This window comes from Pagrus major, chromosome 18 (genome assembly GCF_040436345.1).
Source record: "Pagrus major chromosome 18, Pma_NU_1.0".
Lineage (NCBI taxonomy): Eukaryota > Metazoa > Chordata > Actinopteri > Spariformes > Sparidae > Pagrus > Pagrus major.
In genome coordinates, this window is record NC_133232.1 from 23993774 (window position 1) to 24020230 (window position 26457).

Below are 26457 nucleotides of genomic sequence, written 5' to 3' on the forward strand. Positions count from 1 at the left end.
AAAAAGCCATCTGTTGGTGGGCGGAGTGTCTCATATTAGCTGGAAATCACTTACAGAAAAAAAAAAACCTCACAGATTCTTTGTGGGCAACAAAGCTGTAACAGATGTATCTAAATCTTCGATTCCAACTCCAGCATCTGGAAAATATGGTTTATTATTATTATGATTATTATTATTATTTGGCAAGTTTTTAGATCTGCTCACATTAACAACTAAGCTCCAAATAATACTGTTGTGCATTCTTGGAAATAGAGCATCAACAAAACTGGAACATAAAGAAAGACTTCTGACATTATATTGGATAAAAACACCTGAATCTGTGACATACAGGCCTTACAGCTCAATATCGGATGACGTTTCCCTTTAATATTACATTGTGCTGTGTCATCCACTATATATCCACACCCAAGCTCATTCATTGAAATAGTTGCTTGCACTTAGTGAAGAACATTTTCCTCTTCTCACATCTCTGAAATAGGTAGTGGAGTCCTCAGCATCAGAGCTCTGCCTGAGAGTCCATACTCAGGGTAAAATATCGCTCAACGCGCTTGGAATTATGGGTAAAACATGTCGGCGCCCTGTCCTCATCCTGTTTTCCACCTTAATTGAGTTGTGCACGTCATAAACGAGGACTGCCTCGCTTTAACACAGTGGACATTGTCGGTTTTTAGTTTAAACTTGAATCGCGAACATGTCGGAAAACACGCAGACGGGGCGCGGCTCTGGAAAGCGGCTCACAAGAGCAGCGATCATTGAAATGCTGGCGGAGAATTTCGAGAGCCTGCCTGACATTGACAAGAACTTCTTCAAGTACGGACCCTTGTATCTGGGGGGAAACGCTGGCTTTGCAGGCTTAATATCCAACAGCTTGTACCGCAGAGCTCTGAATGTGAAGAAGGCGCCCCTCGCCTCCAGTGTGCCGATGGCCGCGCTGCCCTTCCTCACAACATTTGCCCTGTACCAGGCGGTGGTGTCCATCCCCCTCATGTCCGGGGACCTCAACTGCCCCTCCTGTGTCCTGTTGCGAGGTGCACTTGTGGGTGTGGTGGGCGGTGGGGTGTATCCCATCCTCCTGGCCTTACCTGTGAATATCGGCCTCGCCTCCTTGTACAGCTCAGCACCCCTGCCACAGAAGGGCAACGTGCTCCGGTACTGGGTGGACCTGTCCAGACCCATCCTGAGGAGGATGAGGGCGGTGCTGGTTCTGCAGGCCTTCTTCGGCACCTTCCTGAGCTCCCGGAACTTTGAGTCGTACACCAAACTGACCCAGATAACATTTGGATCCAGGGGAGAGGAACTCAGAGACTAAACTGTTCTGAACTGAACCTTAAAATAAACTCTTGTTTTTTTTAAATTGATTTGCTGGATTCCTGGGTTATGTGCATGTCAAACTCAGCATTTCATAAGGAATGTGCCTGAGATGATGAAATGATGCTAACTGTGTGCTACATTTGTACATTTCTGGTATGTCAAAATAACATAATTACATAAATTGACTGCTTTTATGGCTCATTAAAGAAGTTTGTTTTTTGGAAAATGAAAATCAGTCTCATACTTTAAAGGTGCAATATGTAAGAGTTAAAAAACCTTTCACCAGCCTGTCCCGGTCCAAAGCTCCTATGTTAGCAGCATGAGCGCCAACACTTCCCCGGTGCCTCCAAGCTCACCGTCCGGACCGCTAGCTACATGGCTAACCAAGCTAACTAGCTAACGGCAGCTGCACTTACAGTTAGTCTGGTGATATGCTGCCCTCTACTTATTTTGAGTATGAATTCATCAGGTGGTCAATCCTTACATGTTGCACCTTTAAGTTGACAAAGTTGTTATAAAAATTTGGCATCACTTTAATCAGTTTATTCTTTAAAATTAGAGCTGAAACAATTGCTTTTAGGAAAATAGCATTTTTATAATATAATAATTAATTTGTGAAGAAAAATTCAGAACATTTTCCAATTCAAGCCCCTCAATTTAGCAAATTTAGTGATTTTTTTATCTGTTTAATTACATTTGTAAGGAAGATAATTTAGTTGCAGCCCTTTGGTTCCTTTCTGTTGATTTCTGTATGAATTTATCTTTGATGCCTGGAATGCATTTGAAATCTTGTCGTACTTTTATCCATTTTATTTAGGGAATTTTGTACCTAATCAAACATACGAAAATGCAGCTCTTTGATCAATGTCACAAACAAAATCAACTGCAGGCAATCAACTAAGCATGGTTGACTTTTATTAAAGGCTTTTTCGAGGAACTTGTCACACATCTTGCAGTGATGTCGGAGCCAAAAGTGTGTCTGCTTGGCCTCACTGAACTGCAGTGTGTTTGTGTGTGTGTGTGTGTAAGCAAAAATTCAAAGTTGTACCTGACTGAGCAATGACACCGTTAAAAAGAGCAGAACTAATGTATTGTAGGAGATTGTCATTGAAAACACATGTTCACCACAGGCAATGTTTTATTAAAACATGTCTTCACCTTGAATGACAGGTTTGACTTCACATCTCTGGCTCTCTATAGTCTTAACTTATCTGGGGAACATGTTACAGGGAAAGCAAGTTTATTGATGACAAATAAGGAGGGAGAATTACAGTCAGTCTGTTATTGGGAGGGAAAGGTGCTTCTTAAGAGAAAACACTGACATCAATCATTTATAGCAAACTGAATAAGACTGTTCTTTAAAAAGCTTATAATTACATAGTCCCCGCTCCCTTCCCCATAACCCTCCTCTCCTCCCGTCACCCACCCCCTAAAATGGCTCCCGAATCACAACAAAACTGCCAAGAAACAAAGCTCAGTGACAATCCCACAAAACGATAAACAACACATTTCAAGTCAGAGGAACCTGAATTGTAATGACAAGCAGTGATTCATATGGCAAAAGTTTCCCTCTTGACTTTATAGAACAACAGAAGTCCCCAATTCATCATTGTCCTTCCACAGTAGTCATCTTCGCAAGGTGGATACGCTTAATGCCCCTTTAAAAACACCTGTCGTAGCATGCCGTCGGACTTCATATTCAGTAAAGGAAAGGTTACAATAAAAACTATACATCTGTCAGCACAGAAATCTCCATAAATATATCAGACAACTGAACGTCAGTCAGAGAAAACTTCCTGAAGAGCAGAAAGATGAGGGGTAAATGTCACCTGTACACAATCTACACCCGGCCTTGTGACTGTTAAGCTATACTGTAGTTGTCTTGCATTAATGGCACAATACATTTAAAAAGGAGTAAACACTTTTGAAACAGTTCATATTCCCTTATCCAACACTTTCCCAAAATAAAATACAATAAATAAAAATAAAAAAAATACAAGAAGAGATGAACAGTAAACAGGCTTCTCCAGTCAATCTCATGCAAAACAAGTGACAATCGGAACAGACGTGAATGCATCTGATCCACAAACACACAGAAAAAGTACACGTGAGATGAACTGGTAAAATGCTCAAGGCATGTCCTCTTTTGTCTTCCCAGATTCCTTCAGTAGACCTATAAAATTTGACAGCTGATATGGGCTAGCCAGCGCCCTTCACATAATTGTAAGTTTCAATACAGTACATTACAAGTAAAGGAAAAGTTAAGTTAAATTAAATACCGAGACAAGGCTTTGGACCAAAGAGGGAAGGGAAAGAGAGAGGAAAGGGGAGAGGAGCAAATACAAAAACAACGATAGCATCAGTAGGAATTTCATTTTATAAAGTGGTTTTCCCTGTAACTGTACTCTCTATAGTAGTAAACATATCTTCACAGAGTAAACACACATGGAGGGAAGGGGGAGGAGAGGCTGTATCCCTCTCCAACATACTGTACCTCACCACTGATCACTCTTAATATGCTGCAAAGGCATTTTGTTCCAGTTTCCTTAGCTTAACTTTGTCAATTCACTTTTTTGTCATGTTTCCTTTTTTTTTTGTACACTCTTCTTGATGAATCCCGTTCATCGTGTTTCTTTTTTGTTTGTTTCATCACTTCTTCGTAGAAAAACACCTAAGTACCAGCTAGGTTCCTTCACAGTTCATTTTAGTGCAATGATAACACACGCGCCCTCGCTGGTGGGAGGGTTAGCTGCCGTCAGTGCCTCATGTCTTCCCCAGAACGTTAGACCTGACGGGAGAGAAGAGACGATAAAGGTTTGTGTGTCCATTTACACTCAACAGCATTTATTTTACATTAGGGGAGGGGGGAAAAAAACTTGATTGATTCTTAGATGGATCGTGATTCTCTCACGATGGTTTGTGGGATACTTTGTGTCAACACCATAGGGTATAATAATTCCCAATGTACATTCGGACAGCACTACAAAATGGCAAACTCACCACACGGTCCATTATATAGTGGGTAGTGAGTGATTTTGGACCCAGCCTACGTCTCAATGCAGAAAAGTCAATAAATGCTAGGGGTTTCACAGTTTAATTTGATTTTTGATTTAAAAGGTTTTGTCTCAACAAACGGCTATGCCGTTGTTAGACTGTAGCATTTGGATATGTAAAGATCAGCAGATGGTTTTCTGTCTGACATCTATCATTTACATTTTCAAATTCTTTCTTTAACGATAGGGGCATTAGAGATTCCCACCTCTATTTGACATGTGTTATCATTTTTACCTGAGTGCTTTCCATCTGTCCTTCTCTACCTGGTTCTCTGGACTCTCACTCTCATAGGATGCCAGGTAAAGTCCTGGAGAAGAAAAGAAATAGTTACGTAAAGAAGATTAGAGCAAAGAGCAAACGATCACAAACAAATACTTCGATCAACAAGTGCAGAAAAGTAGGAAGAGGTTCTCACCGTCCTCGCTGAAGATGGGAGCAGTGTGGAGGTAGTGTAGGATGGCCCGATCTACCTCAAATGGGCACTCCACCTGTTTCCACGTCATGAACTCACCAACTTGCCGCGCCAGCTCCACAAATTTCTAAAAGATAACAAAGTTACACTGAGCAGAAGTTTTTAGGAAGCTTAAATAAGGAGGAGAAAAAAAAGACTGTCTCACCTCAAAGTTTACGTGGCCGTTGGGCAGCCGGTTGGCACATCCTTCATTCAGGAAATAAATGTCTTTGATCAATAGACTGAAGAAGGGAATCACAATCTGAAGAGACAAAACAGGCAGGAAGATATAGGATTGACGTGAAGATGAAAATGAATGACTGAACAGATGCCAGCATGCTTTCAGAGTAATTGCAGCGACGTGGCGCTGAGCCCTACCCTTTCTCTGTTGCTGTTGGCAGTCTGAGAGCGGTGGGCGGCCCCCCTCAGGGCTGTCCTGTAGTTGTAGAAGTTTCCCGTAGGATCCATCTGATGCTGTCAAAGCAACGAGCAATAAATACACTGTCAGCTTCAAGTTATTACCCGTCTCGTACTTCTCCGACAGTGAATCGTTCGATTGTGTTTACCTCGAGAATGAAGAACTTGGCAGTCTTGGCTTTGCCCCAAGTCTTCTTCAGCCGTGACACTGGACTCATGTTCATACCGGCTACAGGAGGAAATGGATTGTAACTATTAATACCAGTTCAGGCAGGAGATTTCTCAGTGGTGACTCTAAGATATCAAAAAATGAGACTCACAGATGATGGCCATGAGGGAGTTGAAGTTGCCAATGTTGAAACACTCCCTGGCAACATCGATGAAGAACTCTATCACGGTGGCCCTCTGCTTCTTCTTTGCCGGCTGCAAAAAAAATGACGAGGATTTTCTTTACATATTTACTTAATATTTCATAATGAATGTTATCTCTCTTTAAGTGTACATGTATAAACAGTTAATTAGCACTGCAACAAGTAGCAGATCAATCATCACTATAGGCGACTATATATGAATCATTTCAGTCATTTTTCTGTCAAACATTTGCAGTTTCTAACGTCTTAAATCTAAGAATCTGCTGATTCTTCGACATTTATGATAGTAACTGAAGAGTCTTTGCGTTTTGGACTGTTGGTCGGACAAAAGAAGCGATGTGGAGACCTCGCTGGGAAATTGTGACTTAAAAAGAAAAAAAATGGATTAATCATGAAAATAATCAGCAGATTAAACAATAATAAAAATAATCATTATTTGCAGCCCTACAAACTATCCCTAAACTATCCCTGCAAGTAGGGCTGTTGTAACACAAAAAGACCATTAGGGGGCAGTGATGCTCTGCAACAGGTAAACTGCCAGGTAATCTGCTGCCCCTCTTTCTGTTTTTTAAGAATGAAGTACTAGTATAATATTGAGGTTTTCCAGGAATTATTATCAAAGATATAAAAGGCAGATGAACTGTTGCTATAATAAATAAAAAATATTCTAAAATGCTCATCCAAGTGTACGGTGTTGCTGACATGTCAGTCGTATCAACAGGCACAATAGAATATAAACTATGTATAAAAACACATCTTTCTATTATCAGTGTAAGTGTTCCTGGGGGATTTTTGACTTTTAATACTTATTTTTGGCACACAGAGCAACATTTGTTTGCTTCTAAAGTCTGACGTGAGCATAAATGAGCACCTGGTGTATCAACCTTTGCCACTCACCATGCAGATCTCAGTAGCTACCAGGTAACACAGTCTGTTGAACCACCTGACATAGGCCTCCAGGTTGGTGGTTTTCTTCTTCTGGTCGCTGAAGCACGGCTGCTGACGATACACACACACACACACACACACACACACACACACACACACACACACATAGGTACACACAAACACAAGTCAGTATAGGCGGTGCTATCATAGGGAATTCATCTGATCCTAATTAGCTTCCCATCTACGGGCTGACCCCCCCGTGTGAGTGTAAATGACAAAGACAGTGAGCTGGGAGCGGGAAATAACACGATCAATGGAGGGCACAAGGAAAAGCGTAGGGGAAGGACAGACGGAGGTGGTGAGTGAAAGAGAGAGTGACTGAATATGAAGAAAAGGGAAAGAGTGACACAGAGAAGCAGTCATGGGTGTGCTTGCTACAACTTGTGATATTACAACGATGTGCCAATATCTAACTTTAGTGGCCTGCTGACCTTTATATGAACCCTCATGATCTGACGTTAGACCCAAACAACAGGCAGTGATGGAATGTGACTAACTACAATTACTCAAGTACACATTTTGAGATACTTCTCCTTAACTTGAGTATTTCCAATTTTTTTTTTTTACCACTTTATGCTTCCAATCCACTACATTTATTTGATAACTTAAGTTACTAGTTACTTTGCAGATTGCGTGGCACATCACAGCCAAAGTAGCGTATTTTTAAATTGATTTATTCTTATCAAAGTTGATATAATCAGTAATCAGCATAAACAAAACAGTCCAGTAATCAGATGCTAAATTTCGGATCCAATAATCAGCCAGATCGATAATGAGTCGATAGTACACAGTGTATACATACATGTAAATATATACGTGTGATATTCTTTATATTCGACTGTTGATATTGAGTACATTTAATATCATATTCATTAAGATTTGTAGTCAAGTACTATTTGTATAGGTAACTTTCACTTTTATCAAAGCAACAGTAAACAATATCTTTACTTTTACTCATGGCTAGGGATGTTAATCATTAATCATTAATCGATTAATTGCCGTTAAGACTATAAACCATTAAAAAATGTATTAAACATCAATCAGATATGGCCACAAATACATTAAAAAGTACTTTGTTACAAATTACTAATATTGCTTATCAGATACATCAAAATAAAAGACAAAATTGTGTGAGAAAATGTTTATTTAATTTAATTTAACTGAAACAAGTAATCTGTAATTGAAAAAAATACAGAAAGAGATTCTATACAAACTGATTTTATTACATTTCACCATTTCGTAGCCTCAATATGGGTTTGATTTTGTTAGGTCAGTCGTTGAATATCGACAGACGGGAGCTCCAAAATGAAAATCAGTCATTAGTCATTATTTTGTGTTATTGAGTTTATATTCAAGTAACTGTGTTTCTGGTGTTTTTATTGATCTCTTCTTTATCTGATTTTGCATCAAACATAGATCATGTCAGTGGTTAAAGCATTTTGCTAGTGGAAAAATGTCCTGCTTGTTAAGGCAGCTGACAATCAATTAAAGAAATTACTTAAAATTCCAGTTGAAATCTCTAACTTCCGATGTCTGAGTGCTTCTGGTGCACAACGCTTAATGTAAACTAAAACACGGCTGACCGTGACAAACTGACATTCCTTTACACACAATTGCCTGTTTAGCAGTGCTGCCTCCTTGAAACAGAGGCTGAAAAACAGCACGAGGTAACACACACAATTTTACATTTCATGTAACCACAATTTTATACTTGGAAACATATCGAAATATTCCATTCACTTCCCAAAGACGTCTACAAACACATCCTCCTGTCCTTGAAGGAACTGCCGCAAGTTTTAAAATAGGAACTCAGACTTTGAGTGCCGTCTCATTGTACTTTTTCTATTAGGAGGTCAGAAATTGTTGTCTGGAACGCGGCATTTTCATGCTTTTTTACTGTGACAGCTTCTCAAACAAAACTGAAAATGTGAAAAAAATAAACGTTGTGGTGCTCCTGAAAAACACACTCACACAGAATACCATGTCACTTTGAAATAAGTAAAAGTTTACCTGGGTTCCATCTAGCGGGTCTTTCTGAACAAAGGCTTGGACGAACTCCTCCGGTCCAATATGACTCAAATGTTCCTGGAAAACACACACACACACATACACACACATGCACACAAACACACACACACAGACACACACACACCAATGGGGGTAGTCCCATTAATAATTCTTTCATTTCAGTAATGGAAGACAATCAATAAGGGGAAGTAATGACTCATTGACGTGACTCACTGGAATCATATTTCCTCAAAGTGACACTCTGGACGACATTCGCTTCTATTAAAAGACAACTGTGCCGCCAAATGCACGTGCAAATCAAAATGACTCATTAGATCCATCCCAGCTCGTGAAATAATCCAAAACAAAAACAGTGCTGCACACACAGCGACAGAAGGCACAATAGCATCTAATTTGTTTGAATCACAATTAGCATGTTGCTCAAACAGTAGAAACAGTCCTGAATGTGTGCACTGTACATGTCTGTCGGTCTCTCTCTCTTTCTTCCTCTTTCCCTTTGTGTGTTTGTGTGTGTGTGTGTGTGTGTGCCAGAGTGTGAAGCTGTCAGGTCACATATATCCACAGTGTTTCTATCCCCTTTGTTTGAAGCCCCAGGCGCATCACTGACTTCTAGGGTGATGTCACCGCTCAAACAAGGGTACAAGCGCACTCAGGCGCACACACATACACACACGCAGAAACAACACCACCCCCAGATCCACGTGCCCGCATCAAGACACACATGAATAGTCAGAAGGCACCATGTATGCAATGTGAGGGCCGCTGCAGAGATCCTTTGTTCATGTATGTGTCATTGCATTATTTTTTATTACACCGGGTGAGGACCAGTTAGCGCTGGAAAAGCTGACAAGTGATAATCAGAGCTGCACTACAGTGAGCTTCATAATGCTGCAGGATCACAACGTTAAGTGATTCTGCCAGTTTCAGTTTGCTATTATACCTTAAACCTGTCTGTCCTCTGTTCTTCAGAGTCATTTTCTATCACCATCATATCTCTTTCTATCCTCGTTTGATGTCTTAGATTCCATGGTTACGTCCTTGACTTGGACTATGTCTCCACCCTGCTTCACTGTATTTAGCTCCACCATCTAACATCCTCTCCACTCCTCCTCGTCCATCCTTGTTACCATCTCTTACCCTGACCTCTGTCTAACCCATGCTCTCCCCCCCTCTCCTCACCAGCTCCACGTGGGTGAGCTGCTGTGCCAGTGTGTACGGGTCGTTGCAGATGGAGAGCATGTCCTTCTGGATGGGCGGAGGCTTGGTTTTGAAGGCCACCAGCTTGTCAGAGATTGAGGAGGCGTTGAGGGAGACCTTGACGATGCTTTCTTCCCCCTGGCTCATCAGGGCGAGCCTCTGGCTGAGCTTCTGCAGCACCTGGTTCAGGGTTTTCCAGTACGCCTGCGGCGAGGAGAGGAGAGGAGAGGAGAGGAGAGGAGAGGAGAGCTGTCAATAACGACTTTAATGAATAATTTATCAATGCTTCATAGATCAGTAATGGGCATAAATCAAAAGAACTTCTGGGTTGCCAGGTTGTGAGCGCTCTAGTCTCTGTCAAAGCATGCTTACGCTTTTCATCCAAGCTCTTGAACAATTTATTTTACAATAAGTCAATAAGTGTACAGTTATTGCTATTAATTAGTCATTAATAAATAGTTATTGTCAAGGATGCTCAGCAGTATTCTATCAGAAAACCAGCTAATATTATCTGCATGTTGGTATCATCATTTCCTGTGAAATAGCCGCCGTACTATATCACCCTACTGTATATACATATAATTTAAATTTCAATGTAATTGTGCAACAACGTGCCTACACACATATTATCCTTTTAAGATCGTATGCAAATCTTAAATCATGTGCATTTATTTTCCTTATGTATACCAACCTACTTAAAATATAGTAATTAGTTATACATGCAGTATTTATAACAGCATGTGCACTCTTGCACAGCCTCAGCTCTGTACATGCAAGTACACTTTAAAGCCTCTACATTTCAGTTATTTTTAGTTTACTCCATCTAACAGCTATACTTACTGGTTTGTTTGCATATTCCGGGGCTCACTCTATCACTTTTATCGGCCATATGTGAGCGGATTGTAACGTGACATGAAAAGTGAAACCTTCTCTGTCGCTCTGTTCCTTTTACAAGCCTGTGCATGATATGTTTAAGTTGTTTAACGCTGCTGGACTGTGGATGTCTTTGTGAAGGAGTCGGGTCTGATAGTCAGATAGACGTCCAAAGGATGTAACTTTCTGCACGTTCTCGAGTGCCTCATCTCAGTGCCTCTCTCCACACTAGCTAACGTTTTTTTAAGAAGTGGAGTCTGCTAACATAAACTAACAACTAGCTTCCAAGACAACACAGAAGGTAAACAGAGCTCCTTTAAGACTTTATTCAAAATATATCGATAAGCCTCTTTGATTATTTGTTATGGACTAAAGTGACGTCCAGGATATAAAGTAGATCGAATGAGCTCCATCTCCAACAATGAGAACATTAAAATGCTCTTTAGTTATGTACTGAAAGCTACAACACAAAACTGTCCTTTTTTGTTGATTCTGGCAGACAAAAGATGACAAAGCTGTTTTAGTGTCGTCAATTCATCCTCAGAACGCCGCGTTTTTTAAAATTATTTACTACAGACCCAGTGATAGGCATTCGTATAACTATTTTAATTATACATAGATAGCCAATATTCTCTCTGATGGTCTCTTTTGCTTATGTAGGTCATGGAGAAGGATCAGTATAAAATTGAGACTTTCATAACCAGATAAAAGTTCCTTGTAGTATCTTTAGTATCTTACTGTATTGACTTAGTATCTTTGGTATTGATAGTTTTATATAAGTATCAACAAGTATAAGAAAAGTATGTTTACTTCAATCAGCTTGGTATCTTTTTTAGCTCTACGTCTGTATCCGCATCATCCTGTCAATCTCTAATTTGCAACATCTACTGACTGATTTGTAAAGAATTAATAAAAATGTGTGAAGGGGTACCTCATTAACTTGTATCCCTGTGTGGCTGGTTGCTGTGTAAATTTACAAAAACAACATCTTTATCTTTTTAGAACAAAGGCAATGCATTTTGACATTATCTAATGGTGCTTAAAAGGATTTAATGAGCCCAAGAATTAAGAGTACGACGTCATTTTTTCGTGTGTTTTCGAGGTTTTTGTTTCTCTCCCAGCAGCTGCGATGTGCTGCGTGTTGTGTCCAAGAATGTGTGTTTCTGTGCCCCTCCCTCCAAATGACTGGTCACAGAGGCCGTCAGGTCAGTCTGTCTCACAAATGACCCAGAGCCACAGCTCCCACATGTGTGTGCACACACACGCACACACCCGTACTGTAGACAGCACGCTGCAAATAGCAGCACATTCATCACCACCTGCCCTTCCCCTCTTTCTGTCCTCTCTTCACCTCCCTCCACTCGACTCCATCACCCTCCTCCTCTACCTCCTCCTCTGCTCTCTGTGTCCCTGTATCCCACCCCACCCCCACTTTTCTTCATCTATCTTCCTCCCTCTATTTTCCCTCGAGGCTGCAGATAGAGCCACTCCTCTAACATCCTTCCTTCCTCTCCTCTCCTTCAATGTAAGATTGTGTAACAAGGAGCTGCGGCTGCTCACCCTGCACTGACACTCTGACTCCTTCCATCACCCCGCTACAGTGGTACCGATGATAATTGAATTTTGTTTCACATCAGAGAATTTCTCACCGCAGCAACAGCTTATGAAGGCTATAATGGCAACAACTACACTACGGATCATTCTTACAGAATTCTCACAAGTTATGATCCTGTAGAATCTGATCATTTGCTTTTGTTATTTTATCCTTTTATAAGACGATCTAAAATCCTTCCAAAGATTTAAAGAAGTTCCTGCTATCAAATGTCTGTCATTGCTTTACCTCATCACATGGAGCTATCCTGTGGATGATGTCTTTAAGGTGTCCGACCATCTTCTCATCCCTGAAGTCTGTCGGAAACGTCTCTGTCCACTCCGTCAGCAGCTGCAGGATCTTGGGACCAAACTTGCGCACTTTTGCCTGTTGTTAAAGAAGTGAAAGAGTTTTGGTGTGGTCTACGTTTGTGACTCCCTCAGCAAAAGAAAACCATGAGACTGAAGTCAGCAATCCGGCAGAAAGAAGCAGCAGTGAGCTCCTTTGGTTGCTTACATGCAGAGCGTGAGTACAGCTCAATGTCTCTGCTGTGCCTGTGTTTCTGTTCATTAGCTCATACGCAGTATTTATGTATTTGTGTGTGGTGCAGTGCTGACCGTATCGAGTGGGCTCTGGTCCAGCTGCTGCTGTTTGATGCACAGCTCACACACCCTGGCCAGCAGCTCCGGAGGAGGGATGAACAGACGAGCGCTCAGCAAGAAGGTAAACACATAGGCTTTCTGTCAAAGGACAGAAGGAGACATTCGCTAAGACACTGCCACATCAATAAAAAACACTGCGGCTTTCTGTAATCAAAGCAAGCAGAGTAGCACTTCAGGGGCTAATAATCTAATTGGCAGCACTGTCTGTCAACACCACCACAAACTGAAATGGGCTTTCTATAGGAGTTTATAATGAACAGTGGGTGGACTGAAGTACACTTCTATTTACCTCGGGGTAGTAATCGGCAGTGGGCACCAGGTTCTGGATCAGGGTGTCCAGGGAAGCGGAGGTGATCGGGGGCCCATCGGCCAGGCAGGCCACGGGCCCCGGGCCCTCCTGTGGGGCCTCCTCCTCCTCCCCTGGTTCAGCACAGGCCAGATGGGGGCTGAAGCCACTGGGAGTGGTGAACATGGTGCCTGAGCACACAGTCTGGGGCATTCCTGTCTGAAACACAAACAGACAGACAGAAAAAAATATATAGTCAGCAGAATATAAACAGAAAGAGGAAGAGGGATGAGGTTTTATGAAATGGAAACTCAAGTACGTTACTGGTAGTAGTTAATTTGGCGAGAGGAAATTAATTCCAGTATGTCTCACGACTGCTCCACTTGTAGCTAGGGCTCTTACTAACGATGCTGATACCGATATTAGGGAGAACAAATTCTGATATATATGAAGGGGCCGATATGCGCATTTCTTTTGCAATGATTCTTCAGCTATGGTCATCAAACACTTTGTCTGAAAAGACATTAGTGCACCAAAACAGTGAACTTTACTGGGAATACTGGGAAATAATTCTAAATCACCCCAAGTAACTTTTCTGTATATATTATAATCTTAAAAAAAAGTTTTCATATCGGCACATATCAGACAACATATATACAGATACCGATATATCTGTCGCGCTCAATAATCATTATTTTTATTTTAGATTAATCTGCCAATTATTTTCTAGATTAATCAATTAATTGATTGATTTTTTTTGGTCTACAAAATGCCAGAAAAATGTGCATCCCAGTTTCTCACAGAGGTGGAGTTCCAAGGTGAAATTTGTAAATGTCTTGTCTTGTCAGTCCAAAACCCAGAAGAGAAATTCAGATTAATAAGATAATACAGAGAAATGTAGGATATTTATATCGGTGAAATGAATAACACTCATCACCTTGTTATGATGCAATGCTCCGCTGGGACAACTTGGGTCCACCTGACATGCACCACCCGACCAAACACTGCTGCAGACCAAATGAACCCACCCCCCATGGCAACGGCATTCCTTGATGGCACTGGACCTCAAGGCAGAACAATGCACCCTGCCACACTGCAAACACTGCTGAGGATTGACCTGAGCTCAAAGCCTCAAAGCCTCCAAATACCCCAGATAGAAATCTGATCGAGCATCCGTGACCATCCTGAGGGTTGTGTGTGTTGTGTCTATAGAGTAATTGATGACTAATCGTCACAGCTCTAACTCTAGCAGTTTGTGGTAATGGCACTATGGCATATATTTCACACTTTCAGTGCAATGAAAGCCTCTCATTGAATCTGAATTCTCAAACACACTTTTTTATCATTCTTCTGTTCATCCTCCTCGTGCAGCGTCTCTCATTCATTCTCATTCCAGCGGCAACACACTCGTTCCATCCATCTGGAGGATAGGGAATACCTCCCCAACAGCTGCCCCCCGTCATCCACATCGACAAGACAGACGAGAGGACGAAAATGTGGGTCACTCAGTCGAGACTGCTGCCTGAAAGCGATTGCATGCCTCCATCTCTGCCCTGTTTGTCTTTCCCTTTAAGAATGCTTTGGGTTACACATTTTAAAAATTCAACATGCTCCTTGCTTCAATGGACAAACAATGCAGCTGTAGTGGAAAGAAGCACTTACTGTACTGTACGCTAGAGTAGAGATACTACGGTAAACAGAGAGCATTGTGGTCGTCAGGGTGCAATTATCGTCATCTTTCAACATAACCTTAATGTCACCTACATGTAATTGATAAGTCTAGGAGACCCCTCCTTCAGGAACAAGTTGCAAAATGGCAAGGTAGAGGAAACAGATCATACTGGTTAAATGCAATTGAATATTGTAGATGGAAAGATATATTATTTGATCCTGCTCTCACTGCCTGAACTTTGTGCCTGCCTCTACCTGAATCACTCATCATCACCAGGGACGACTGCAGTCTCTGGGTGCCTTGAGGCGAATTCAGCAGCACAAAGCCTCTCTGCCCGCAGGAATCACGAGAAAGGCAGCGAACCCACTTGGTGACAGACCTTGAGCGACACGCAGAAAGTTATTTTAGATGTAAACACGATATATTCTTCCTGGTGTTTGTAGCTCTGACAGCAGCCTGTGCTTGGCCAGCATCTGTACATATGTGCACATCAATATGCACACTGATTCTGACAGAAATAGGGTAGTAAAGCAGAAGAGAGGGGGAAAAGAAACCCAGGGCTTTGCTAACTAACTTAATAACCTGTAACACACCAAAAATAATACAATTTCACTGAGAGTTCAAATCTGAGAAATGGCACTATGGCATGCTACGGCCATATCTGCTGTCATCCTAAATCACTGAAGGAAACCTAGGAATGGTCCAGGTTTGCCGCAGTCGTTTCATCCTCTGGTGACCTTCAGGTTCCCTTCCCCCACCTCGCCTATCAGCCACCTTGATAAACTGTCCCTGGCGCGTCACGGGTCCCTGGGGTGAAAGGTCAAGCGCCCACTAGCATGCAGAAGCGCAGCTCATGTCTCAAGTTGCCTGTGCGGCGGGTTCAGCTTTCCTTTGTCCTCTCCCTGTTCTATTACACATGAGCACTTATTCATGCACTTGTACACACAACTAGACACGAGCACACGCGGACAGGCGCACAAAAGGCTGGGGGTTGGGGAGTCGGTCTGTGAGGGCGCTTCTACAACCTTCCTTCCTACTTACGCCGCTGACATTCACAGCCACGTCTCTTGTGATATATGTTGTGGTTAAACAGGGCCGACATCTTCCTGTGTGCTACTCAGAACTACAGTATAAAAAGATGTGTTTAACCGAGCAACTCAGAAAATATGACTGAGCTTATATGCGAGTGTTTCTCACTGCCGTGAACTTGAGAAAGCATTTAAGTCGTATATTTTGCAGTGGTACACATTCCCAAGGGACCTCAGTTGAAAAGTATTACTACTATAATCTAAAATGCGTGATTGAAATTTCCTTTAAACGACATTTGAGCTGTTTTCCTTCTAAAAAAAAGATTGTCACTGTCTAGATTAGGTTCCAGAAAGGATAAGCCCGGGGTGTCCTTGCGGCCTACCTCCTCTAGATTGGATTACAACATGCAGCCACAGAGAAGACACGGCCTGATAAACAGAGACATGGACAAATTCAACAAACCCTGGACGCAGTAGGAAAACATTATGGCGACTGGAAGAAACTTCCTCTGTGATGGGACTGACAGGAAGTCAAAGTCGGCTCAGCTGGAGGAGAGTGTGTGTGACTAAATCCAGGAGTTTATCTGTGAGTCATCTCATGCATACAAACACACACATACACATCCCTCTGCCAGTGTGTTGGTATTCATTTATGTATGGGAGTGACTGAGAGTGTTATTCTACGTGCCCACACTGTCAATGATTTCCTCTATCGTTTGTGATAATCTTCACTCTCCTTATTTCTCCCAATTGCTACCTCCTCCGCTCTCCACTCTCCTGCCTCCAGCATTTTTGCGGCTCTGATTCATCATTTCATCACCGTCGATACATCACAGTCAGATGTCAGCCAGGTAACTCCTCTACAGATGTGTTCGTCTCATGATAGACCAGTCACCAGTGTTTGAGACACTGACACACTGAGCCTAGTTTCACTAAAACTGATGCAGGGAAGAGGGGAACTAAAAATACAACCACTATCTATCTTATAGTTAGGTTGTTTTTTTTTTGGCCTTTTTTTATGGCTTTATTTTGATAGGACAGCTTAGAGATGACAAAGCCTCTACATGGTGGTCGCACATTCTACCAACTGAGCTACCAGGGCGCCCAAACCACAATCTATCTATTTGCAATCATACATAAATTACAATCTTTTTTCCCCATTTTGCACCATTAAAACACAATATTGCATTAAACATAGTGATTTTTTTTTTCATCCACCACGCTGCTGGCTATAACTCACGTTGCATTGTTGCAAAATATATCATCCAAGGACGAAGTGCCATGTGAAGTAATTCATCCAATCAGCATGGTTCATGTAGAGGGGATCTGCGAGTAAGTGGGCTTATGTAAAGTTTGGAAACAGAAGTAAGAGGACGCTAAATACAGCGTATCTCTACGATTCGCCTGAAAAGTGGATTGTGGACGCCTTCAAGATCAATCACGATCGAAAAAAAGTGCGACTGCTAAGCTCAAGCTCAAAAATGACAATTTCTGGTGACGTCTCTATTGATGACATTCAGCTGTGATTCATCATTTCTTGTGAACCCAAAGATCGTTAAGACAAAAGACAAATAAACCGAATGAGTCTGCAAACAAAAATGGACGGATACTTCCGAGGTAATGTCATGTATTACTACTTTTTACAAACTCTTATATTGCTTACACCAGGTTTTTCCTACAATGTGACCAGAAAGTCCTCCACATCTGTCCTCGAACTTGTTGTCCATACTTCATGATACACCCAGCTCCCTCTGTGCCTGTCACATTGTATCTACACTGCATGAAAAAACACACTGAGAAATGAGCAGCTGAGAACAGGTGAGTGTAGTGGTGTGTGCTCTAATCCCCCCTGAGATCTCCAGCAGCTAGCCAACGGCAGCCCTGCGCTCCGTCTAGACAGCTGGGGGAGTGTCATTGTTCAGGGCCCTTGCAGCGTGTGTGTATGTATGTGTGTGTGTGTGTGTGTGTGTGTGCGCGTGTGTCTGTGTGTGTTTTGTCTTGTGGGTCTGTCAGGCTGTTATCGTAGCCATCAGAGGATCCGCCTGCTTTGTTCTATCATGATTAACAGAATGGCACTGTCTGGAGACACACAATCTTTATCAGCACCCTTGACTGTCTAGCTGTGTGTGTGTGTGCGTGTGTGTGTGTGTGTGTTGGTATGTGTTAATGAAACAATCGCATTCCTGACACAACCGAGCAGTCTGAAGCTGTCAAACAGCTTCACAACTCTTTTAATCTCTTTCTTCTAGTATCCATTTCCACCTTGGTCTCTGTAAAACCTGCTCCACCACATAAATGGTATTACTCACACCTACTTATGTGTGTGTGTGTGGACACTAGCTGCTGACAAATCAGTTCTGTCACCGAGGAGTTAATGGATCAGGACGATCAGCATTCGGGACGGCTCTCCTTTAAGACGGAAGACGCTTTTTCAGAAGAAATCAAACCACTGTCTGACCTTCATCATTAAGGAGTCAAAGGTCAAAGGTGAAGAGTTGAGGTTCCTTGGTGGGGCAGATGGAGTCACCCTTGTTGTAATGAAGCTCTGCTGCTTAGCTCGGTTCCAAGGCACACAGTAGAGGCTTTGTCTGCAGTTAGGGACATTTAAAAAAAAGACTTGAAAAGATCCATTAGGGCTGTCACAGTGGGCTTTGATTCATTGGCTCTGCTGGCAATGTCTATTCATCATCACCCAAAATGAAAGTTAAGGACAAGGTACCTGCCTGCAGGTCTATATTCCAGACCCATATGCTTTTTATAGTAGCAGAAACAGGCTAGATCATTTCATGGATGATTAAAAAAAAAGATTTCTTGATGATTTCTGAATTCTGGTGGCTATGTGTTGCTGGGTGGAACATCCGCTTCTCAGTCAATGTCAAAATGTCAAAATAGTTTGATTATTCTTTTGATTCAGTTCATAGTTTTTTTAATGTAATTTTAGGAATTAGGACTGCTTATATCTAACTGACTGAAAGGAGATATGGCATATCAATACTGAGAAACACCACACAAAGTCAGAGTGAAACCAAGAGGTGATGCAATGCTATTCTTGGAGGAGCAGCACGTCGTCAGAGCTAAGCACAGCAAATATCCGGTGAGAGTATTGCAGCAATGTTTTTTTTCTTTCTGCAGTTGCTTCCTGGTTTCAGTGATCACAGGTAAAAGAATTGAGGTAGAAACTGCATCCCCTACCTTGCTCTGGGATGCGGTGAGTATAAGAATAAGATGGCAAAGATAGGACAGAGAGGGGGGCTGTGGCGGTTGGGTGGGAGTGTGGTAGGGTGATACTCCCCCCGAGGGTAGTGTGCAGACAGTCTAGGTTTTATGAATGTTAAATTCACCTTCTCCTAGACTCACTAAACTCCTCTTTTTCTCCGCAGACTCCCCCCATTTCCAACTCATTTACATACTCCAACACTTCCTTTCTAATTTTGGATCCACATGTTCGCTCCTTCAACACATTACAGTTCACACTTCACTTCATCTATTTTTGGGACTACGCTCTAAAAAAGCAGTTACGCACATATTTTTGGTCCTGACACTGTTTTGTGTGCCTCAGAGTATTCCGGCGCTGGCCTAAATTTTCCAGCGTTCTTTGAAAGTTGAAATGATGCGACTAGAGAAATAATGGAGTATTCTCATGATGGCATGGGCTTTGTCATCCAGCCTCTGACTCCCCCTTTCCTTTCCACGTGTCCCCTCCTCCTTCAGCTCCCTCTCCACGCCCTACTTTCCAAAGAGCCCCGTCAGGACGCCTGTGCAGATGGCCCTGCAGCAGCCTGCTCTCCCAGTGGGAGCTGCTGGCACGGGAGGCTTCTTGGCCCTCTGCCCCTACCATCATCCCTAGTCTCAACAGGAGGCCCAAAAGTGTATTGGCGTCCAGACCGAATGCCGAGGTGCAGGGGCCGAGCCAATCTGGCTGCCGAGCTGCACGGTGAATGCCTGGCGCCGCTGACAACAGGGAGAGCGCGCAAAATACCGCACATATGTCACCGCACACACGTTGCAACAAAATCAAACTAGCGCACTACTGTTGGTTAATGGTGTGTGTGCGCAGCTGAAAACAAATGAGCTCATTGTGGCTTGAAAAAAAGAAAACACATGCATGCACACTTGCACCCACACAGCAGCCAACACACAGGATTGAGTTACCGTCCAGGAATTCCAGCTCCCCACCCATTCCCCAGCCTCTCTCTGTGGTAGACAAGATGGGAATCACACTGCGGGATCAGCAGGGACACACTTCCCAAATCCCTTTCATTGGAATCCCCCTGCAGTGTGTGTAGGGGTCACCCTGACATCCTGGCACCTGTTCCACACACACACACACCAGCTCCATCAGCCCCAATGTAAAGCTCACTGAGAATTCTCCTCCATGAACACACCCTGCGCACGTGTGCAGCCATCGTCATTCCTGAGCGAGTTGGGACACAGTAATGTGTGCATACGAGCATTTCTGTTTGTATGTGCGCTTGTAAAAAAGGGCTGAGAGGGTCAAAGTGTATCTAAGTCCAAGTGAAGTCATTCCTTCGCCGTGAATACAACCATCTGTCCGACTGTTCTCCAAGAGGTGCGGCTCAAGTCCTGTGTTTTTTCACATTTCAAAACAGAGCAAGAGGCTATTTACACGGAAACGCTTTCAACAGAGAACAGTAAACTATTGTTGTGTTTTGGCCGTCCGTTCACACGGGGGTCTTAGAAAGCAAACTTTTGAAACCGCCGCCTCTACTGTTGCCATGTAAAGTGGCAATGCCCAGATCCTGTGACAGGATCAGTGACGTCCCCGCCTCACATCGCGCATGCATATTACGCTTTTCGGTCAAATAGCCATGCATGAGTGGCAACAATAACAACAATGACAGATTAGGGAGCTGTGTTTGTGCAGCTGACTCGACTGAGTTTATTACAGCTCTTCCAAAGCAACAACCCCACTTCAACGTCTGTCCACACTGCTCTGTAGAAGAAAGCAGTTGTGTGCTGGCGTGTGGTGTTTCACTACAACGTTACGCCACCAACTACTGGCCTGGCATGCATACCACAGAGTGTTCAGTCTTTTTTGCAGATCTGTGTGCACGGGGATCGTCTTTCAAATCGATGTCGTCTGGATGCAGAAATTTTGTATAACGCAAAGGAAAACTTTGAAACTTTGTTACATGAAAGAACCAGCACACAAGTCAAACTATGCCCTGGCTATTTCCATTCAGCCGAAAACAGGATCAGTGTTACACAAAACCATCTTTCTGAGAGAAAGTGTGTGCTTTTAAAGGTTGAGCACCACTATCCACTGACATCTCTTTCAAACCACTTCACATGTGCGAAAAAATAAACTTCTGGAAACTATTTCCCCTGTTCGGAGTGGATGGAAACGGTGTTCTACTTATGAATTGAAGGTCTGTGACATGTGATGGGTCTGGGCAATCTATCATGTTGCTCAGAGATAATTGGAGCTGAGCACAGATTGGCTCTAAGTGGGAGACGCACCACGTGTCTGAGCCTTGAGTGCCCTAAATCTGTCATTCACAATGGTCATAATGCTTCAAAAAACAGTCATGTATTATTCATAATGTTCCAATTTACAACCACCCTTGATGCGACGCTCCTTCGAGGGGAGTTGGACAAGGGTGATTTTGTCTCTAAACAGGCATAATTTTGCCTCAAGTGCCACTTACGAGGAATTACCAGCTTGCCAAGTGAATGGAAGAATACAGGAAGGAAAAAGAGTGGAGTGATTAAGAGCATCCAGAAAGAAAGGCTGAATGAAACAATGCCTGTGTGCAGCTACCTTAATAGTCCTTTAAGCCCTTTTCAAAATTATGTTGTTCATCCAAACACCCACTCAGCGTTGTATTACTCACAGTCAAACCATCACAATAACCGCAACAAACTAATGAGCAAGACGATAACAGATGCAAATCTAATAACCTGACGTTACTAATTTCATCAGGGCTGCCTCCTTCCCTGTTAAAGCACATCTATCTGCTCATTACAACCAGCAGGGGCCGAGGCCACGCAGTGTGTCACTGCTGATGTATGATGTCGAGGCATACTAATTAGTATTGAGGGATCACTCGGCCTGGACTGGTCACAACTCGTGGCTCATGTATTTTGATAAAATTAGAGACAGACAAAAGGTCAGAATACATGCTCCATTAATCCGCAACAAGTTGCTTCATGCTGACATTTGGACACGAAGAGTTTTCATGCACATAATGTGTAAAACTGACATGCAGCTTCTTTTGCTAAGCTAGAACACGGTACATTCCCATGCTTAGAAATAGATCCATGATGCATTCACACCTTCTACTCATGGACTTTTATCTGTGATGAGCTGTTCTATCAATTACAGCAACAGTGTTGTTATCAGGGGACTTCCCATGATGGTGCTATTGATGTCAGTATCTTCCCCCATAATTTGACCACTGAATGCTTAAATTAACAGCCTGTTTTAAAAGTGTTATTTGATGTCATTGAAGTAGATAATAGTGGTTCAGAATAGAGGAGGGGGGAGGGGGGAAAGGATGAGCGAGAACCTGATTTTCTGGTGAGTGCTGAATTCAGTGGGAAGTCGACCTGAATGCAAACACACAGACACACACACCCTCTGTGCGTGCCGTTGCTGACTAGCTTACAGCTAATTTTATTCCTCGTAAAACATCCAACAATGTATATTAATGTTTACTAGCAAGTGTTCTTCATCTACACTGTCTTTGTTGGTGGATTGCTATGCTTCTCTGTGTGCTCCTGCCACCAACTGTTGATCAGTAGAGTAGCGTTAAAACAGCGGCAGGAGTGTCTATGCACAATACAAACAAAATGGGAACCCACTCATTCAAAATGTTGGTCAATAGCACTACTAGTGGCCAAAAACTCGCAATATAATACATTTTACTCTTATTGTGATATGAGATTATACATCGTTATATTGTGATATGGCATAAGTGTTGTCTTTTCCCAGTTTTAAACGCTGCATTACAGTGTTGTGATGTATTTTCTGAGAGTAACAGACAGTTGTACTTGTTCTGATACTTCCCTTTACCCACTTTATTTCATCATTATTATTTTTTTTTTTTTTAAATAAAAAATCTCATTGTGTTAATATTTTGTGAATGTACCAAGAGTCATCCCTACAATACTGGCATGATATCAACATATTTGGTCAAAAATATTGTGATATTTGATATTGTCACCCAGTCCTGGCATTTATAAAGTGCTTTTGAGGAGACTTAAAAATATTGAGATATATATCGTGTATCCAGCCCTCAAAATATTATCTTTAGGCTATATTTCTCCAACCTGATAAACCAAATTGAATTCTGATAAAACATACTGTTCACATAGGGAAAGATTTAATTACCTGGAGCCTACCTCTGCTGGTGTAATCTATACGCTGACTCCAGTGGATTATTGAACACACCAGGGATTTAATCATATTCCATTTCTTATTTTGACCCAGCCGATCCATAAAGACAGGCCGTCAATAGCTGCTGCCCATATGACAGCATGCAGGCCATGTGGAGGCAGCTAGGAGCAGTCTCTGGACAGCACAGAGTGTTTCCATGGAGTCAAGGCTCCTGTTGGGAGGTAATTAGATGCCTGATGAGTCCCCACTGTGACACCCCCTCTTCCCACTTTTTATTCCATCAAAATCCCTTGTTCCTCTCTCTCTCTCTCTATCACGCTCCTGCTGTGACAGAGCGATTCCACATGTGAACCCCGTCCGCCACGACCTGTCGGCGAAATCACTCTCATCATCCCGGTGTCAGCGACAAAGCTGCCGAGTAGCCAAAGGACGTCGGGAGGCCTGTCAGGTGCACAGGCCATCACAGTCTTCTGTCCCCTTTTCAATCGAGCCTCCCTTTGGGCCGAGCGGCTGTTTATGTAAGGTTGGGAGAAAAAGGAAATCTAACACGCTTGACAATCGAGTGAAACTCTTGCAAAGAGAACTTTAGTGATTTCCCCTTTTAGCAGGAACGTTTAGATGATTCATTAACAGAAATGAAAAGGTACAAAGAGATTTCCGCTTCACAATTAGGTTTATTCTTACTATTTATGAAATGTTATGTAATTTCCCCGAGGAAGCCTTCTCTGAATTGAAAAAAAAGAAGAACTAAAGAATTTCCCTCTCTGCCGACATTCATCTGTACATCCAACACAGGAGGGTTTCCAGCCAAGTTTGGTTTCTTTGTGTGTGTTTAATAATCACAGTATAAACTGGGATTCACCATGCAGAGGTAAACGGAGTTGCCAGCAGGACTTTGTAGTGGATTCCTGTTTTGACTGCTCCGCCACAAGCCAGTAGTGGAATTCTGTCATGTCTGTAGCGTAGAATAGCGTGTGATCTATGATTCCTCCAGACACACACACACAAACCCCTTCCCCCATACACACACACAGTCATAAACCTTGTAGTGGTGATAAAGCTGTCATTGCTACCAGACTAACAGCTACTGTGTTTACCTCCCTGTCGACCTGCCCCAGACATACCCTACCCTCTCTCTCACACTCTCCCCACAAACACACACTCTCACACTCTCTGGGAACTCGCCTCGCTCAGTCTCACGACAGAACAAACGATGCCCTCATTAACGGCACACCTGTTATCCTCTGCAGACTTGGCCTGAATTGGAGGGAACATGTGCCGGACTCCGTGTCTGTACCTGCAGACTCGTCTGACAGACCTCTTCTCGGGTGAGTCGTGCCTGTACAGCCTGTATCTACTGTACCGTTAGATCAAGCTGCCGTTTCAAATCAAAACCAATCTATGGCCAAGGGCAGCGTGGCTTTATGGGCACAAAACAGAACGAGCTCAAGAGGTGGAACAAAGGGCTGAAGAGGGTCTTGATCAGCAGTCAAAGTCAAAGGGTGCTAATCAAATGACGGTACAGGACTGAAATCAGACAGCGATAAGGGAAGTCTCCTTCAGCAAGCGCTGAACAAAAAATGTTTGTTTCCGCCCACTCAGGTCATACAGAAGCACATACTGCCAGCTGAAGGTGAGCAAAATACACATTTCCCAGGGTTGCATCCTAAATAGAGGGAGAGGGTAAATAAAGATGCAGCAGGGCATGTGTTAAAAAGGAGCTGAGAGAAGCTGCTGCAGCTCGGTCACGAAACGTGATGACCCACTCCAATGCTTTCACTCCTGAGGGGGGGCTGGGAGGTGCAGCCTTGCTGAGGGGAAGAAGAAGAAGTGGCTTTACTGGTAATATCAACAACCCCGGCTAGAATTTCTCCCCACCTAACTGGTTTCTTCTGACGGAGCCGGTCTTACTTTCACGCACCTGGCAATAAGCTGCAGGGGAAAGATAGCGAATCCTTTTCACCCAAGCTGCTACATCGCCCTTGGGTGAAAAGGCTGCTTACCATCTCTTGGATGCTTTAGAGGATGATGCAGATTTTTTTTTTTTTTCACTACAAGGGAAAAAAAAAAAAAATGTCAACAGTGCCACACCTGTTCATTCTGTCCTGCCTCTGTGGGGAAAACACAACAACAAATACCCTAGACTTGAATTTACATATGCAGAGGCTGAACTGACAAAGAGAGCCGGGGGAGTGTTTGAGAAAATCAGCAGTCAGTTTACACACAATCTTTACTCCCACGTTAATAATTACACGATTACACGAGAACAGCTTTGCGCCACAGTTAACCAAACCCTGTCAACAACAGAACAGCATGAGACTCGTCCGAGTTATCAGTGGCTACTGTCTTTGTTTTCAATGCTTGTCCATCGACTGTTACAGTATCAGCCGCTGACACCTCTCCTCTCCTCTCCTCTCCTCTCCTCTCCTCTCCTCTCCTCTCCTCTCCTCTCCTCTGAGGGCAGAGGACGCAGTGAGTGCGGCTGCTTGAGGGGAGCCGGGTCCCCTCACACGCCCTTTAAACGGAGCAGGACACCGCTGACTCACGCCTCGGACCGTGATGATGCGCTCATCGTAGTAAAGTGATGCGAGCGGCGCTACAGTATCTCGATTATGATGTCATCATCACTGTTGCTAGTAAAGTTGGAACCGTGACGACACAATGTTCCAGTCACGGTAAACAGAGCGTCCGCTTATGAGGCGCTCTAACACCTCTCGCGCACGCAAACACACACACAGGGGCGCACGCACGCACTCAGGCTGTGGGCGTGAGCGCAATCTCAATATGCCAATATTGTAGTAGTGGGGTAACCTTGCTTTCCACACGTTACTCACCAGCACTACACCTCGATCCCCATCTTCGATCCGGCTCGTATCCGACGTCAAATCAACAACACCGCCGCTCCGGATATTCCCAAATCAATCGGCGTTGGCAAAACAGCCAAGTGGCATCAGCGGGGAAGAAGTAGAGGCGGACTCCAGAGGCACAGCCCGGTTGATGTTAAGAGGAGAAAAATGTCACTTGTCACAGATGTCCCGGCTCCGGACGGGTTATCACCGGTGACACGAGCGCAGAGCTGACGCCGTGGAAAAGTGCGTCCCTGAAGGCGTGGCGACCGTCCTGTCCTGCGCCACCGAGAGACACCGCGGACCGCACAGCACATCCACACGTCCTCCGAGCGAGTGATCAGACGGAGGTGAGGAGAGGG

At 43.3% G+C, this 26457-nt stretch overlaps 2 protein-coding genes across 4 annotated transcripts; one reads left to right on the forward strand and one right to left on the reverse strand.

Annotated features, from left to right (window-relative positions):
* Positions 1-586: 586 nt before the first annotated feature.
* tmem126a (transmembrane protein 126A) lies at positions 587-2475 on the forward strand. The gene has a single exon (XM_073487470.1). The coding sequence runs from the start codon at positions 692-694 to the stop codon at positions 1307-1309; it is 618 nt and encodes a 205-aa protein (XP_073343571.1). The 5' UTR covers positions 587-691; the 3' UTR covers positions 1310-2475.
* Positions 2432-26457, reverse strand: LOC141013661 (ras-GEF domain-containing family member 1C-like). Of its 3 annotated transcripts, none has more exons than XM_073487467.1 (14): positions 26084-26457; positions 13193-13408; positions 12859-12981; positions 12491-12628; positions 9760-9981; positions 8563-8637; positions 6502-6603; positions 5554-5656; positions 5383-5462; positions 5195-5290; positions 4983-5078; positions 4781-4904; positions 4600-4672; positions 2432-4099 (listed from the first exon to the last, which is right to left on the reverse strand). In XM_073487467.1, the coding sequence occupies exons 2-14, from the start codon at positions 13400-13402 to the stop codon at positions 4075-4077; spliced, it is 1467 nt and encodes a 488-aa protein (XP_073343568.1). In that variant the 5' UTR covers positions 13403-13408; positions 26084-26457; the 3' UTR covers positions 2432-4074. The 3 variants fall into 3 exon arrangements, with proteins under 3 accessions (XP_073343568.1, XP_073343569.1, XP_073343570.1); XM_073487468.1 differs by having other exon boundaries at positions 6502-6600; positions 26084-26433; XM_073487469.1 differs by lacking the exon at positions 26084-26457 and adding an exon at positions 18348-18457.